Source organism: Emys orbicularis, chromosome 25, assembly GCF_028017835.1.
Source record: "Emys orbicularis isolate rEmyOrb1 chromosome 25, rEmyOrb1.hap1, whole genome shotgun sequence".
Lineage (NCBI taxonomy): Eukaryota > Metazoa > Chordata > Testudines > Emydidae > Emys > Emys orbicularis.
The window spans coordinates 8,278,103-8,296,487 of record NC_088707.1 but is presented as its reverse complement, the minus strand read 5'-3'; the positions used below and the strand labels follow the sequence as shown (position 1 = coordinate 8,296,487).

The 18,385-nt window shown below is 46.0% G+C and overlaps 1 protein-coding gene across 1 annotated transcript in view; it reads left to right on the top strand.

Annotated features, from left to right (window-relative positions):
- The window catches only part of KANSL1 (KAT8 regulatory NSL complex subunit 1), a 185,620-nt gene that overhangs the window by 113,598 nt on the left and 53,637 nt on the right, over positions 1–18,385 (top strand). Inside the window, exon 4 of the mRNA XM_065422791.1 lies at positions 16,337–16,478. Coding sequence (XP_065278863.1) covers positions 16,337–16,478 — 142 coding nt within the window. The remainder of the gene's footprint in view (positions 1–16,336; positions 16,479–18,385) is intronic.

Below are 18,385 nucleotides of genomic sequence, written 5' to 3'. Positions count from 1 at the left end.
AACTGTCTCTCCCTTATTCTCGCTATGTTGAACTTTTACATATCAAAACCCTTTGGAATATGAAGTGAGAGTTCCAAGCTCAGGATATACGAAAGAATAAAACGATGGTTCCCAAAGGACTGCCTCTGCACCAGTCAGTGGGCTGGGGAGGCTAGGGTGATTCCGTTCTTTATATGCTTAGGAAAGAAAAGATGGGAATTCTTCCCCTTCCTCTATTCTAGTCCCAGAAGAAACAAAATGGATGTATCTTTCTGAAATCTTTTTCAGAGCATATTTCTAGTCAGGCTCTCCAGTATTGTTTGGTGTAATTGTGCAGGGAGGAGGAAGCTATTCTGGTAATGGAGCTCTGGTTTCCTTCAAAGCTGCATGTATAAACTCTTAATTTTGTGGGAAGAGGAGGCGGTGAACAGTCAGAAATGGAGGGATCTCTTCCTTACTAGTACTGCATGCATCAAATTTCTTTGTCCTGTCTTGGAAATTGGAGAGCAGTTCTGTTTATCCATGAAGTCTCTTTGAAATATTTTAGGGTAAAACTGGGATTTTGACTTCATACAGCTCTGCCGTGGGTAATCTGAGCTAAGTATGTGTTAAGGCTCTGTTCTCTTGTTCCTTCTCTCAACTTGAACAAATTCTTTAGAGGACCCTGGAAGGGCTTTCAGTAGATAATTTTCTCACCAGATAAGTTTAGGGTGTACTCTGTGCACATAGCATAAATGAAGCAAGGACAAAGTATCTTGAGGGACCTGTAACACATGCTTGTATTGGGGGTGTCTTGATAGGAGACACAGTTGTGCTTTGGGTGGAGTAGGCAGTTTCAGTTGCTTGTCCAAAAGAAGGTTTTGCTCTGGGCTGGATTCTATCATTGTTACTCCAAAATATCACAGAAGTAAAAATGTTAGTGTTGAGCTGCTGTGTGAGGAACAGTTTTAATAAAGTGAAAATGCCATTGTTTCGAGAGGGAAGGAATTTGCTTTGAAGAATCTGCTTCCAGTGAGTTGTCACAGTCAGACCCAGATAATGGTTGATTTTCACATACAGAAATATGGGTAATATTTATATATATTAACTAGTCTTAAAACATCGCTTTTCTCCTCCCTCCCCAATGTTTTTTTATTATTCATGAAAGACTAACACCATTTATACAAGCTAGACATAGCACAAGTTGCTGTTATGTAATTCCCTGCTCCTCCTAGGCCAGAGGTGAGCAAACTACAGCCTGCAGGACCCTTGTGCCTGGCCCCTGAGCTCCTGGCACGGGAGGCTAGGCACCAGCCCCTTCCCTGCTTTTCCCCCTCCCCCGCAGCCTCCGCTCACTCAGCCGCTGGCGCAATGCTCTGGGCGGCGGGGCTGTGAGCTCTTGCCGGGCAGCACAACTGCAGAGCCCTGTCCTGACCCGGTGCTGTGCGGTGGCTTGGCTGGCTCCAGCCGGGTGGCTGCCTGTCCTGGTGCTCCAGGCAGTGCAGTAAGGGGGCAGGGAGCAGGGGGGTTGGATAGAGGGCAGGGGAGTTTGGGGTGGTGGTCAGGGCGCGGGGGTGTGGATAGGGGTCGGGGTGGTCAGAGGGTGGGGAATGGGGGCAGGGGTCCCATGGGGCAGTCAGGAAGATGGGGGGGGGGGTTGGATGGGGCGGCGGGGGCAGTCAGGGACAGGGGTTCCGGGGGTGGTCAGGGAGAAGGGGTGGTTGGATGGGGCAGGGGTCCCGGGGGCGGGAGGGGGGGCAGTCAGGAATCAGAGGAGGGGTTGGGATGGGGTGGGGGGTCTGGGGCAGTCAGGGGACATTGAGGGGTGGATGGGGCGGGGGGGGGGGCAGATAGGGGGCAGGGGCCGGGCCTGGCTGTTTGGGGAGGCACAGCCTCCCCTAATGGTCCCTCCATACAATTTCCGAAACCCAATGTGGCCCTCAGGCCAAAAAGTTTGCCCACCCCTGTCCTAGACTCTGAGAGTGCCCCTGAATCCTGACCAGAAACAACCTCTATGTTCCAGTCCTCATGACTGAGTGTTGCTAAGGGGCCAAAGGTGAGGAATGTAGCAAGAAAAGCATCTAGCAAAGTGTATGTTTAAAATAAGAAAACCCACCCCGCCCCAAAACTAAGTTAGCACTTTCTTCCAGCTCCTGTGTGTGTAAATTACACCATAAGAGACTCCTTTTATACTTGCATATTGGCTAGTGGCTCTTATTGGCTCTAGGGAAATCTTGCTTGCCCCATCTTGCATATCACCTCTGAGTGTGGCCCTTAACATGTAAATGGTTACTATCTGCTTCTTGCTTGGATTATAGCCTTCAGCTTCTCACCTAAGGAAAGCACCCAGGGTACAGAATAAGTTAGGTAATGTTATTGGGGGAAGGGAGGGAAGAGCCAGCTATCTGTGTTTCCTCTAATTTTTCCCACACATGTGTGGAATGAATTTTCTTATGTGCACCAATATGGAGGTGATGTGTGACACAACACCTCCATATTCATGTACATAACAAAATTAATGTGGCGAGGGTGGGGCCAAGGGCTTTGGCGTGTGGGAGGGGGGCTCAGGGTTGAGGTGCGGGGGTGTGTGTGAAGTCTCTGGTTTGGGGCCGGGGATGAAGGGTTTGGGGTACAGGCTGCCCTGGGGCTATGGCGGGGAGAGAGGACTCCCCCAGCCCTCTCTCCCTGCCGCAGCACCTGGGCTGGGGGGGCAGAGGTGCCTTTTCCTGCTGCGGCAGCTCTGGGGCTGGGGCCACAGGATAGACACTTCTCCCTGGCTGTGGCAGGTCTGGGGCTGGGCTGCGGCCGGCAGGGAGAGGCGCCTCTCCTTGCCGCAGCCTGAGTGGCGCTTAATAGGCTGCCGTGCAGGCGTAGAGGGAACATTTCTAGTCAAAGGGATAGCTGGCTCTTTGAGATCAGAACATGAGTGACTTCCAAACGTTATTTCCAGGCACTTTTCTATGCTTCCAATTCAAATGGATTTGATTGGCTATGTCATTTTTGGCTTGATGAGTTCTGAAGGGGCACCACAGCCACTGCTGCTTATAAAGATACTTCTATTGGAAGTAACAACATACCAGCAGTTATTAAAAAAGCAAAAGAAAAATGAAATGGTGAGCGTGTACAATAGGTTGAGTGGAAGCATGCCAAGATGCTGTGCTCCAGGTCTGAAGCGAAGATCACTTCACGCCCATAAAAACCTGAAGATCTTCAGCATTGCGCACACCGTTCTATGGATTGCCTGATAGGTTTATAGACTTTCTGGAGGCTGCAGCATTTACTCTGGGTGAGCTCTGCTCCTTAATTTCATAAAAGAATAGCTAAATTTTTTCTTTATCTGGTGACTTATATTTAAAGCTAATGGTATAACAACTCAGAAAATGAATATCCTCACTTTCATCCGGTTTTAAAAGCTCTGAAGAATTGGAGCTGGTTGGTGCTTGATGGCAAATCTCTGCAAAAAACAAACAAAAAAACAATATGCATGTTGTCAGTCCGTGTCTCTCTCTCGCTCTTCCCCCCCCCCCCATCCTGTTCTGAGTCCCCTCACCTCTACTGAGAGTAGAGTTTCCTTTAGTTCAACCAGTTAACCCTACAACTCTCAAATACTGAGGTTTCTGGATAATTTTCTTGTTGGAATTGATTTCTTGCAGAAAGATCTTTTTTTTTTTTTTTTTTTTCATTTGTTTATGAACTTGGGTTATTATCCTATATTTTGGTTTCCACTGTTTCCATTCTGAACTTCCTGTGTTATATGGCCCACGTCATCCTTTGCAATTTGTCCTAATTTTTGCCAGAGTGCTGTTTTGTTCTGCATTAGCTGTTTTAGCACATTTTGTAGTTTAGGAGGCATGTTCTTTCTGGTTTTACATACAAGCTTCATTATTTAGACATTTATAATGAAGACGTGACTGTGGCAAGTTGAACTTAAATCCTACAGTAGCACTGGTTGCTGCAGTGAACTGAAAGTTTGTGGGGGTGGCCTTTAACTTGAGTTCATATTTTCAAAGTTGACTTCTGTGAAATTGTGGGTGGGTGCTCAGCGCACCTGAAAACCAGGATGCTTACTCAAGTGCCAAAGTTCTCCGTATTTAGAATGGAATGGAGCAGTTTGTACATCTCTGTGCTGTTTCATGTTTTCCTGAATTTGCAGGCAACATGATTGAAATATTAGGTAAACAGATATATTTTTAAATTTAAATATATATATCTGAAATAGATGTAAAGCAAAGCAGCCTAAAATGAATTTAGTAAAATGAGTGTTAAAAATCCTATGTGGGTGCTCTTAATTTGATTTAAGCCTGTTTTGATAAGGAATCAAGATAAAGCACTAGCTTAACTGAGGCCTTGTATACATACAATTGTACCCCACTAAGTAAACCAGTACAATTTAAAGCAGTATAACACTCCTAGTGTAGATTCAGTTATACCAGTATACGTGCTTCAATCTTCAATGGATACTCTATTCATTTCACCTTCCTCCCCATCCCTCTTCAGGGACTCTTCGCATGTGAGACTATTCAGACAGGAAATAGAAGGTGACCTATGCCTGGGAGTCATAGAACCCATTCTGGTACATCTCTGAGGCAAAGGCTTTTATTCCTGGTATTTCCTGATCCCCAAGAAAAAAGCAGGTCCCATACAACACCTCAAGCACTGAACAAATACATGAAGGCACAAAATTTCAAGACCGTCACACTTTCAGTGATTATACCATCTCTAGAACAGGGAGATTGGCTCTTGGCCCTCAACCTCCAGGACACCTATTTCCACATATCAATTCAACCATCCCACAGATGACTCCTCAGATTTACCCTAGGGGTCAGGACCATTACCAATACAGAGTACTTCCTTTTGGCCTTTCATCGGCTCCCACAGTATTTTCCAAGGTCCTCTCTGTAGTAGCAGCTCATCTATACACTGTGAGGATCATGATTTACCCCTACTTAGGCTACTGGCTCGCCTGCTCCTTTGAGGATGTCCTATAGGCCACCCAGACAACTAGGGATGTATTCATGAAGCTGGGTCTACAAACCAACATCCAAATATCAACCTTAACTCCAGTACAGTGCTTGGAGTTTATAGGGATTGATCTTGACTCACTACAAGCGAGAGCACTCCTCCCACAACACAGATTTCACAGCCTGACCATTCTGTCAGTTCAGCACAGCCCACAAATGTTGACCAGACATTGCCTCCAGCTTCTTGGGCACATGGCAGCAGGCATGTTTGTAATATCTCATGCCAGACTACACATAAGATGCCTACAGGCATGGCTCAGATATGTCTACAGACCAAATAAAGACTGATTAGACAAACTTCTGTTGATGCCTCCCAGGGTCATACAATCTCTGGAGTGGTGGAAAGACCCAACAAATGTCTGTACAGAGGTCTCGTTCACTCAGCCCCACCTCCCCATCCTGCCCCCCAGTGGACATTGCTTCAAACTACAGACGCATCCCTAATAGGCTGGGGAGCACATCTGAACAACCTCAAGACTCAGGGCAAGTGATCTCTCATGGAGGCAAGTCTCCACATCAACCTCCTCAGACTCAGAGTGGTCAGAAATGCTTGTGCTCACTTTCTCCCACGGAACAGGGACATGCACCTGAAAATCGTGACAGACAACATAGCATGCATATACTACATAAACCACCAAGGGAGTGCCAGGTCCTCCTCACTGTGCACGGAAGTGCTAAAGCTATGGAATTGGTGTGTTCACCACAATGTTTTGATATCAGTGGCTTATCTACCAGGAGTACGGAATATTGTACCTGACAATATTCAGCTGCAAGTTCACACAACCACGAGAGGGAAATGAACCCAACAGTACTACACAGTGTATTCTGTCAATGGGAGACCCCAACGATAGACTGGTTCACTGCTTACCTGAATAGGAAATGCCCACTCTGTTGCTCCAGAGCCGGACTGGGAAAACACTCATTAGGTTACTCTCTCCTTCTCCCATGGGACAGGGGCCTCCTATACACCTTTCTGCCATTTCCTCTGCTGCTGAAGGTCCTGAAAAAAACTAAAAAGAGGAAAAAGTAAATTGTTATACTGATTGATCCCATCTGGCCGAGACGCATGTGGCTACTTGTACCTATCACAGCTGGCGACGTGTCCACCAATCCCTCTTCAACCCACTTCTTACCTCCTCTCACAGAATGAAGGACAAACTCTCCATCCCAACCTGTGGATCCTCCGGCTCAAGGCTTGGCCCCTTCATGGTTCCAACACAGAGAGCTGCTCCTCTGGGTAGGTGCAGGAAGTGCTACTGCACAGTAGAAAATCAACTACCTGATGCACTTACCTGCAAAAACCTGAGCCGGGTTCCAGGTTTGGTGCAATTGCAAACAAATCACCCTAGCATCTTTTGCCCTCCCCGTAGTGTTTGCACTACATACTAGTCTTAAGAGGACAGGTCTATCCCTCAGTTCATTCAGAATACACCTTGTGGCCATAACTGCTTTCCATCAACAGATAAAGGGATACTCGTTTTTTGCCCACCCAACTACAAAGAGCTTCCTCAAGGGCTAGTGAACCCCTTTTCCCAACCCTAACATGGGACCTAAAGTTTTAAAGAGTTTAACTAAACCACCCTTTGAACCTCTGGCTACTTGCTCGCTTACATACCTGTTGATGAAGACAGCATTTCTAGTGGCTATCATCTCGGTAAGGAGAATAGGGGAGATAGTGGCACCAATGGCCACCCCCCCTCCCCCACAATTCTTTAAAGACAAGGTCACTCTTAGGCCACAAAGTTCATCCCAAAGGTGGCCTTGTCTTTTCACGTAAATCCACTCGTTCACCTCCCCGCCTTTTACCCAAAGCCTCACCGTGACAGCAGGGAGGCTATACTACATACACTAGACATTAAGAGGGCCTTGGCCTTTTTATTTGGACAGGACGAAGGCCTTTAGGAAATCTCCTAAACTCTTTCTATCCATTGTGGAATGGTCTAAAGGCGCAGTGGTATTGGCCCAGAGACACTCCACATGGGTCTCGAACTGTATTAACCATTATCATGGTGCTTGCAGTATGTTACCTCCATCCAGAATCTGTACACATTCCATGAGATCGGTTTCCACTCTTATCTTGGAAATCTGCACGGCAGTGACTTGGGCATCTGCTCATATCTTCGCAGAACACCGTGCAATTACTGGAGACTCTCCTTCCAACGCTATCTTTGGCTCCACAGTGTTGTCATCCATAACACACTCAACTCTGAAGCCCCAGTTTCCCACCAGGGCTACAGCTCAGGAGTCACCTGTGGTGGAGCACTCATAGGGGCACTACTCGAAGAAGAGGAAGTTACCTTGTGCAGTAACGATTGTTCTTTGAGATGTGTCTCTATGGGTGCTCCAGTCTACCCTCTACTTTGGAGTTCTCAGTGGAGGCTTTATGGTAGAGAAGGAACTGAGGGTGGTTTGCCTGTGCAGCACGAATTGGCCTCGAGGCACAACGTGAGAGGAAGAGCCCATGTTCCGGCTGAACGGACACTGCTACCAAAGATCTCCAATCAGAAGTGCAGGGATCCAGACACACCTACAGTAGAGCACCCATAGCAGGACAAAAGGTGAGTAACTTCTTCCCAGTTCTGCCAGTGACCTGCTGTGTGACCATGGCCAAGTCACTTTCCCCTCCATTTTCTAGTCCCTAAAATAGTTAATACTGTCTTCAAAGGGATGTATTCCTAAAGCTTGCTTTGTCTGACCAGCTCACATGGGTTATAACTCTAACTTCCTTGTCTCCTCTTTGAGCTGGGGTGGACCTCCAGGCTGTTTCCTCTCCGTTTATGCTCTGCCTAAATGAAGAATCCTTTTCAGGTTGATGCAGAGCTACATCCCATAGCTTTTTGAGTAGCGGCACAGGGCTCATGTGATGCGCCCCTGCCGTGGGGTGCAGATCCCTCATGCACTCCTGTTCCTTTGTTCCCTAAAAAGTTGTTTACATATCGAGGTTTTCCCTGCCTATCTCAAACTACAGGACAGGAGGGCTCTCTGCCATGGATCACATGAGCCTGTTAGGGAGAGATGATCCTTCTACATGACCACACCCCTTCAAGGGGGGAAAAACAACCTACCTGGAAGTCATGGTGTTGAAACGTCCAGTGCTGTATTTATAACCCTGCAGGCTGAACTTGGGTCTTTCCAGTCTCCTCTTGGTTTTCCTTCCTTCTCAGCCTGGTTGTCCCCTTCCTTTTCTCTTCCCCTATTGAAAGAGAGAAAAGGGCTGGGACTTCAAAACATGTTAATTCCATTCCTCCCAGTGATGTGATGTTAGTCTGCAAGGAGACGTAAGGCTGCTAATTCTGCACATATGCACACTGTTTACAATGAGTACCATCGGCTTAAGTTTCTAGGACTGTGTCCTTGTCAGTCAAGCTGAGTGTACTGCCAGCTGTGTGCCTGCGCAGGCGCATGAGGATGCCGGTTAGCTACATTTCCTGACCCACTCCTGTCCTGCAGCAGTCTGCATTCTGGACTCTTGGTCTTGTGCAACCACACTTGCTAGTCTGGTGCTTGTTTAAAGGGAAAAGCACATCCTGGAAAGAATCTCTATCTAGATAAGTGTTGTCACTCTGCTTTTAAGGGAACAGGCCCCAAATCTGTACCTATATTTTAAAAATGTTTCAAAATTTCTTCTGCAGTCATAGAATCAAGCTTTCTTTCAAAGCTAACTCTGCAAAACAGTGAGACTCCGCTTCTGTTTTAACTAGGGTGCCTGGTTTTTTGCAGTCACATGACATCTCTTGGGTCTGCCCACTCTCTCTGGTCTAGTGAACAAGGAGGGAACTGAAGTACACAGGAATCCTCATCTCAGAGGACTTCATCAGTCTTGACAGAGTCCCATGTGTTCAAATTCCTATGCATCCTTCATAGTCTCTACCTTCTGCTCTTTTTTAATTTAAGCTTAATGGAAAGATATTGAACAGTCTTGTAAATTGACTTTCTGCTTTGATACTAAAATATGTTCCTGTAGAATGCAATTGCAATTCAATTCTGTACTTAAATGTTTGATATTACACTTGTAGAAGCAGTAGTACATGCAGTCTTGTATGTGCTTACAATTAAATGTGTCACACACACACACACACTCTCTCTCGATAATTAGCAGTTTGCTGTGGAGGAAGCTGGAACTGCCCACCACAGTGGTCCTTAATGCCTCTGCACTTGCTAGTGTGCACTGACTGGTCCACCTCGGCTTTGGTACAGTTGTTTCTGTAACACTTCAGAAAGAGATCAGGTAGCCCATCTGAAGTGACACTGATCCTGCCCAACCATCTGGCTGTCTCGTTTATTGTGGTGTTCTGCTTAATCTGAAACTGCATCAGCAGTTAAAGTAGACAGGACACTTAAAATAGTTAGGAGTATTACTTACTCCTATTTAGGAAGCGAGCGAATATGGTGTCCCTGGGTGCTGAAGATGCTGTCCAAGAATGCAGAGAGAGGGTATGACAAGGAGGTCTTTGCCCTTTGCTCAAACAAAAATACAAAAAATAACCCTATCCCACAACATGCCAAACTTCTGATGTGTAAGTATTCAGTGTACCATTTAAACCTCTGTGGGAAAGAAGTAACATACATACTTTAGGACTTTCCTTGTGGGAAATTAAAATACTCTGCAATGACCATTTGCCTTATGTATAGTTGATTGGAAAACTGGGCCAATCTTTTCTCAAGTACTTTTCAGATAGTGGACCAGATTCTCTGCCCACATTAACTTCCCCTTTGCTCCACTTCAGTAGTACAAAGGAAATTTAATGCTGCCATTAGGAGGTAGATAGGAAATCCCTTATTGTAAAGGAGTTCCCTGGTGGCTTACAGCTATATTACCCTACCAGCCTCTCTTACTGGGGCAAGATAGCGCATAACAGAGCTTGAGAGCTGAGCCAGTGCTAGTTGTGATCTTATGATGCTGGGATGGCAGAATAGTCCCTAGGGGACTGTTCCTCCTATCAGTGTAGTCAGACTAGTTCTATGGCTGCTCTGATGTATATCAGAGACTCGTTAGACCTTTGGCCAGCCTTAGCATTGGGCCACCTTTGCATCCTTCTTTGACTCCAGGGCGGTGGGGTGTGTGTGTGTGTGTGTAATTTACACAGAGTATGAGGCCAACTTTGAGCAAAACATAGCATGCATTTTAAACGATGAGGGACACCAGGGAGAATGACTAAACTTACAAAAGCAATTGAATATGGTTTCCAAGGGATGTGACAGATTACAAGCAGCTGACACTGTTAGTCTGTGGAAATCTGGCTTGATTTTCTTTAACGAAGAAGAACTGGAACGACAAAGACAAAATAAAAAAAAATAATTTGGAGAAACTATGGAGTTCATTCATTACTTACCAGCATTATTTTGTTCCAAGTCAATCGTGGGTCAAGCTCAGAACAAGAAGAGAGTAGGAGGCTGAACTGTGGCTGCTGGAAGGTTATCCTAAATTCCTCCTTCTGGTCTAGCATTTAAAATTGGAGGTCCAGGTCTCCTCACACAAACCTCTGCAGGAGGTTGTCATAGCTTGTTATATCAAAATAGTGGAAAATGTGTGGAAGTAAAATAATAGAAAACACAGGACTTTTGAATTCAGAATTTCATCAGTAAAAAGACCAGCACTGCTGCCCAACGAGTTCAACATTATTCGTGTATTTTCATGATAAATTGCATTGGTTTATTTGAAACTTGTAATAGGATTGGTGCTGAAAAGGCAAGTATGTTGATAGCTTCTTGTATTTAATGGCAGATGCAAGAAAGTTGTAGAGCTATCTAGGAACTTGGCTATTGCAGTCAATTGTGATCTCCATTCTTGACAGAATGTGCCTTTTACATTTGAATAATAACTATAAAATAAGATACATATACTATGTAAGTTTCACAATCTTTTTGGGGTTTTCACTTTTTTTTTGCAGAGGATTTTTCATGAAGTTTGGCATGGGTTGGGACAGGCAAAAATCTCATCTGTGCTACAGTTCTCCCCTCCCACCTTACCCATCAGCGTCATAGCTCAAATCTGAACAGGAGACTAGGTTATTTGTGAACATTTAGAAAATTATCTGGACGGCAGTCTTGTCTCCAACCATAGAGGGGTGGATATGAAGGGGTCTTGAATCCATAACAGGTTGTACAAGCTGCTAGCTGTCGTCCTCACCTCAGGACCAGTGAGAATTGTGTTATCAATTAAGCTGTTCTGGAGCCTGCTAGGACTGTGTGGCACACCCCTGCCATGTGCACGACTACCTTTAAAGGGGCTGAAAAGTGCTACTACGTCCCTGCCAAAGGTTCCAAATTCCTTCTCTCCCCCTCCCCCCCACTGTCCCCCAAACTCTCTAGTAGTCCAGGCTGCAACTGAACGGGCAAAGAGGGCAAGTGGCTAGAACTTTTGGGATGCAAGGTATTTCTGCATCTAGCCTGCAATTCACAATCGTGAATTATCAAGCATTACTAGCCAAAAATGACTTTCTGAATTACAATACATTTGAGGAACTTACTGATAGCCTGCCACATCTTGAATGAGCACATTTTCAGGCACTTGTTGAGAAAAGGAAGCTGGTGGCCAGAATTCCCCTCCAGTCGGCAGTAGATGCAGCAGATACCTCCTCTAGGGCCATGGCTATAGCCATAGTCATGTGTAGGGGGTCTTGGCTCCATTCTTTTGGCTTTCCTAGGGAGGTACAGAATACTATTGAAGACATCCTTTTTGACGAATCCCATCTTTTTAACTAGAAGATGGATGCATTTCTGCATACACTCAAGGATTCCTGGGACAATCTTCACTCGCTGGGCACCTACACTCCTGCCCCAAAGCAAAAATTCTATCCTCAACCACCCACTCACTCAGTGTTACAGGTCTTCTCAAGTCTATTCTGACACCTTACAAACCTCTGAGGAAACATAAAAAAACAGAGGTCTCACCTCCCAGGGCCCCCCTCGCAGGCTTTGACATTACAGCTGCAACCTCCAGCCATAAGATATTTCTGATGTGAACCTGAGAGCCACCATCCACTATGCCTACCCCTCATGATCCCCCTACTCCCTTCGGAGGTTGTTTAGCACTCTCCTCCCACGGTTGGAGTGCAATAACAACGGACAGATGGATGTTGAATGTCATCCCCATGGCTACATGATCCAGTTTATCACACTACCTCCTCCAAGACCCCTGTCCCTTTTCAGGGAGCACACTCACGACAGCATTCTCACCCAAGAGGTGAACTCCTTGTTAGAATGGGGATTGATAGAACGCATTCCCCCCAGAATATCAGGGATCAGGATTCTACTCAACTTCCTGATATCTAGGAAGAAAGGCGGGTAGAGACCAGTCCTCAATCGCCAGCACCTCAATCGCTTCATCCACAAGTTAAAGTTTCATATGGTCATGCTGGCAGCGATAATCCCATTCTTGGAGAAAGGCATGCAGTTTACCACTCTAGATATAAAGGATGTTTACTTTCACATGGATAGTCATCCAGCCCACAGACATTTCCTCAGATTCACGTTGAGCACCCACCATTTCCAGTGCAGTGTGTTCCCCTTCAGGGTAGTCACTGCTCCTATAGTCTTCACCAAAGTTATTTCCATCATAGCGGCCTGTTTCAGACTTGATAGTGTCCTTGTGTTTCTGAATCTCGACAATTGGTTCCTAGCCACGAGGGTCCAGGCAAGAAGCCCACAAGTCAACCTCCATGCTACTCAGTCGTCTTTCTTCCTTTGGAGTCAGCGTCCACGTCAAGAAATCGATCCTAGACCCCACATACTCTCTGGATTTCATAGGGGCTACCATAAGTTTGGTCATAGCACGAGTTTACTTAACCTGCGAACAGGTTCCAGGAGATTAATGACATCATAACTCGCATCATGAACAATTCATATGTACTAGCCAGGACTTGCCTGTCCCTCCTCAGCCACATTGCTTTGTGTATTTACGTGACCCCCTTCGCATGACTCCAACTTTGTTGCTTTCAGACATGGCTCCTATCTGTTTACTCACCAAACTGCCACTCCAGGGCTTCCATGCTGATGGTCTCCATCAAGCTGCTGTTATCCCTCCAGTGGTGGACAGACCCACATCGCATTTGTGTGGGGGTTCTCTTTCTTTCCTTTTTCCAGACAAGATGATTATCACTGACTCATCCCTGAGGAGCTCACCTCGATGACCATGTGGCTCGAGGAGCATGGACTCCCAGAGAATCCAGGATGCACATAAACATCCCGGAGCTGTGAGAACAGCATGCCACGCCTTCCTTCCCTTCATCGGCTCTCATCATGTCAGATACCCCCACCACTGTTTTTTATATCAACAGACAGGGAGGGACAAGATCATCCATGCTATGTGCAGAGGCAGTCAGTCTCTGGAATTGGTGCATCATCCACCAGATCCTCTTGTCCGTGGCCTATCTTCCAGGGACACAGAATGTACTCATGGACTCAGCAGACATTTTGCGATCAATCGTTGGTGGGAACTTCATGATTCGGTAGTACACAACATCTTCACTCAGTGGGGACTCTGGTCAGAGTCCTATTTGCTTCACAGGTAAACAGCAAATGCACAATGTGTACTGCTCCAGGGGAGCCCTCTGTCACCACATCCAGGGCGAAGCCCTCCTAATCCCCTGGTCGGACCAACCCAACTATGCCTTTCCTCCACTACCACGCCTACCTCAGGTAGTGCATAAGATTTGGCAGACAGGGCGATGGTAATTCTGATTGCCCCCTGCTGGCCCAGGCAATTCTGTTTCCCCAGTCTTCTCTGCATGTCATCCCACCCACCGATTCCCATCCCATCTGTCTAGATTTGCTGACCCAATGCAAAGGCGAGATCAGACTTCCTAATCCACATGCTCTACACCCCAGAGCATGGTGTTTGGATGGGCCTCTGCCTTAGGACGAATGTGCTCTTCAGTTGTACAGGACATCATTTCTAGCATCAGGAAAGACTACCAGACGTTGTTACCTAGTCAAGTGGTGGCGTTTTTCATCATTAGCTCAACAAAAAAGTGTTTTACTGGAATTTTTGGGGATCCCCTCATATTGGACTATGTTCTGTGACTAAAGTGACCAGGTTTCGCCCTCAGTTCCTTTAAAGTACACCTGGCAGCAATTAACGCATTCTAACCACCAGTGGAAGGTTTCTCTATTTTCACCCCCCACCCCCTTCCAAATGCTAGTTTCTGGAAAGGGCTCATCAGAACCTTTCCACCTATCCAACCAATAGCTCCTCAATGGGACCTGAATCTTGTTCTCTCTACTAATGAAGCCCCCGTTTAAACCTTTAGTGTTGTGTTCTGTGTCCCTCCTTTCCATGAAAGTAGTCTTCCTTGTTGCTATTTCTTCCATGCGAAGAGTTGGTAAACTTGGCGCTATGATGGCAGCCCGCCTTTTACTGTTTTCCACGGAGAGTTTCCTTGTGACTACACCCCAATTCTTACCAAAGTTTGTGTTTTCAATTTCATATCAATCAAGTCATTCACATGCATCTGCAGAGGAATGTTGACTCCATTCCCTCAACGTTTGACAAGCTCTGGCCTTCTACCTGCAGAGAACAAAACCAGTCAGGAAGTGCCCTAGTCTACTTATTTATTGCAGTAGCAGAGAGGCTCAAGGGACAGGCCATCTCCACCCGGAGAATCTCCATATGGACTTCAGGGTGTTTCAAACTCTGCTGCTACCATGTGTCAGATCTACCTCCTTCTACAAGGTACGAGCTCACTCCACGAGGGCTCAGGCTTCAACCTCAGCCTCCCTTCAGAACTTGCCACTCATTGACACGTGTAGAACAGCCACGTGGAATTCTGTACACACCTTTGCTACACATTAAGCCTTAGTGCAAGACTCAGCGGTGGATGCCTCCTTTGGCACGGCGGTCCTCTGTACTACTCACCCTCCTCCATCTTAGGTACTGCTTGTTAATCACCCTCAGTGGAATAGAATAGGGGCCATCTCTGGAAGAAGGAGGCTACTTATCTCGAAGAACCTCCTGTTACAGGTGTGTGGTCCCCATCTGATTCCACTTCCCACCTTCCCTCCCCTCTGCTACAAATCTGCCAGATTCGCAGTGGAGAAGGAACTGGAGACATGGTCAGTCTGCCCCACCCTTTATTGCCTCTGATGGAAGTATGAGGCAAGCCAGGGCGCATGTGTGGACCAATGGATACTATTTAAAAAATTCTCAGACTCCGGGCACATAGTGCGCATGCGTAGCCCCTCAGTGGACTACAGATAGGGACCACACATATCAAAGAACCTTCAGTTACAGGTAAGTAGCCTCCTCTTCTGTCTTGTATATAGTGATGACAGAGTAACCGTTTGTTTTGTGAATGAATGAATTATAAAAGACTGTGGTGGATTACACCGTCTAGTAGAGAGAAGTGCATGCCCTTGAAGTACTATATGTTGTGTTCATTGCAGGGATAGTGAAATTAGGGAAAGGGTAAACAGGTTTGGTGTGTTTTGACCCGCGTTGTCCAATTTCGCGCCTTTCAGTGACGGAGATGAGACCATGCATTTTAGCTGTTAGTAGGTTCCTAACACTTCCGTACACACCAGAACCAGTTGTCAGGCATAAAACTCAAGTTTGCTGATGCCAGCTGTCCTTGACAACGCCCCAGGAGCTGCTTCTTCCTTATTGGGAGTGTCTTGAGGACAGCAGAGGGAACAAAACTGCATGTCTTGAAGAGTGGAGCCACTCTTAAAAACAAAATAAATCTTGTGATGGTTTTTATCACAATTGCTAAGGCATTCTGAACCTTAACATTTAGTGCATACCACACAGTCGCAGCCTTGTAGGCCAGATTCCTCCTTTTTGTGACCATTTGTATAAATCACTATTTTATTACTCCTAGTGTTGGACAATAGAGATGCTTTTAAAGAGAGTAAATAAGGGGTAACTGAGTTTGCTGTGTGGCCTGGGAAATGCAGTATGGCACCTCTAAATCAGCTTGTGTTGGATGTGACCAAAAGGTGTTGCCATCTAATTGTTCAGTGGTTTAAGTGAAATACGTTTAGCTTCACTTCAGTATGTAATGGTTAGATATCCATATCATGCTTGAAGGTTTGAATGAGTGGTCTGAACAGAGAGCATCACCTCTAACACGTATGAAAAAAATGCAGATTAAAGTATGAAACTTAACAGTATAGTCTCCTTTTTTCCGTACAGGTCAGGAAGCCCTGAAGCATGAGGTTTTAGATTACATTGTTCGTGTCTGATGTTTCTATCATAGTGGGTCTCTGCAGTTCTGCAGTAGATTAACGTGTTTGAGAGGAGGGTAATCATGCCATTTTAGTATTAAGCTTTTGATGCATCTGCTCTTTGAGCCACCCAACAAAGCTTTGTCAATGTGTGTTTGGAGTTGTGTTCAAAAGTATTTGTTTCCCTATTTCAGGAGGAGACGGGCAGAATGGAGATGGGCAGCAGACCGAGCAGGTATAGTCAGTCGCTGGAACTGGCTCCAAGCTCACGTCTCAGACCTGGAATACCGAATCCGACAACAAACAGATATTTACAAGCAGATTCGCGCTAATAAGGTAAGGAATGGGGGGATTTGGGGATGCTTGTTTTTTCTCAATGGCTGTTCTCTTTCAGAGAGAGAGAGAGAGCAGGATGTGTATTACATATTGTTCTGGATGTTGAGGCTTAATACGTCTGGTGTCTGCTGCCACTAGGCATATTGCAGTGGTTAGTTCGAATATTAATTTGAACATGTGTCAGGAACAATTCTTTCATCTGGGGTGACAAAGAGCATAAAGACGGCTGCATCGCTTAAGCCAGTGATTATAACTGTTGAACAGGGCTGGTGCTGAGAGTTGTTACTGTATTTTCCACTGCATGCATCCGATGAAGTGGGTTTTAGCCCACGAAAGCTTATGCCCAAATAAATGTGTTAGTCTGTAAGGTGCCACAAGTACTCCTCGTTCTTTTTGCTGATACAGACTAACACACCTACCACTCTGAAACCCGTCACTATGCAAGGCACTGAATTTAGTCGTATGAAGTGGAAGTCCATCAACTTCATGACAAAACTCGTACAGATACAGACAGACATCATCTTCCTTTCCAAATGCAAACAGATGGACATCATACCAAAAGGAGTGAAGATAAAAAAATCCATTACAATCTACATACCACACAGACTGTGATGAGAGATTGTGCCACACACACACTCAGAGAAACTGCGGAACCACCTGATCAACATCCTATACAGCAAACAGGGAAAGATTAAGAATGAGCTCTCAAAACTGGATACTCTCATAAAAAGCCAACCTTCCACACAAACTTCCTCGTGGCTGGACTTTACAAAAACTAGACAAGCCATTTACAGCACGCACTTTGCTTCTCTACAAAGGAAAAAGTACACTAAACTATCTAAACTACTACGTGCCACAAGGGGCCACAACAGTGGTTCCCTTAAGTCACCCAACAATACTGTTAATTTATCCAGCTATACTCTTAGCCCGGCAGAAGAGTCTGTCCTATCTCGAGGCCTCTCTTTCTGCCCCTCCACCCCCACGAACATGATACAGTTCTGCAGTGACTTGGAATCCTACTTTCGACGTCTCCGACTCAAGGAATATTTCCAACACAACTCTGAACAGCACACTAATCCACAGAAATCTTCCTACCAACACTACAAAAAGGAGGATTCTGCGTGGACTCCTCCTGAAGGTCGAAACAACAGACTGGACTTCTACATAGAGTGCTTCCACGTACGTGCACGGGCTGAAATTGTGGAAAAGCAGCATCACTTGCCCCATAACCTGAGGTGTGCAGAACACAATGCCATTCACAGCCTCAGGAACAACTCTGACATCATTATCAAAAAGGCTGACAAAGGAGGTGCTGTCGTCGTCATGAATAGGTCAGAATGTGAACAAGAGGCTGCTAAGCAGCTTTCTAACACCACATTCTACAGGCCATTTCCCTCTGATCCCACTGAGGGTGACAAAAGAAACTACACCATTTGCTCAAGAAACTCCCTGAAAAAGCACAGGAACAAATCTGCACAGACACACCCCTAGAACCCTGACCAGGGGTATTCTATCTGCTATCCAAGATCCATAAACCTGGAAATCCTGGACGCCCCATCATCTCAGGCATTGGCACCCTGACAGCAGGATTGTCTGGCTATGTAGACTCTCTCCTCGGGCCCTACGCTACCGGCACTACTAGCTATCTTAGAGACACCACTGACTTCCTGAGGAAACTACAATCCATTGGTGATCTTCCACAGAGGCCAGGATGGTGGTTTCTGGATGTAGAAGCCCTCTATACCAACATTCCACACAAAGATGGAATACAAGCCGTCCGAAACAGTATCCCCAATAATGTCACGGCAAACCTGGTGGCTGAACTTTGTGACTTTGTCCTCACCCACGACTATTTCACATCTGGGGACAATGTATACCTTCAAGTCAGCAGCACTGCTGTGGGTACC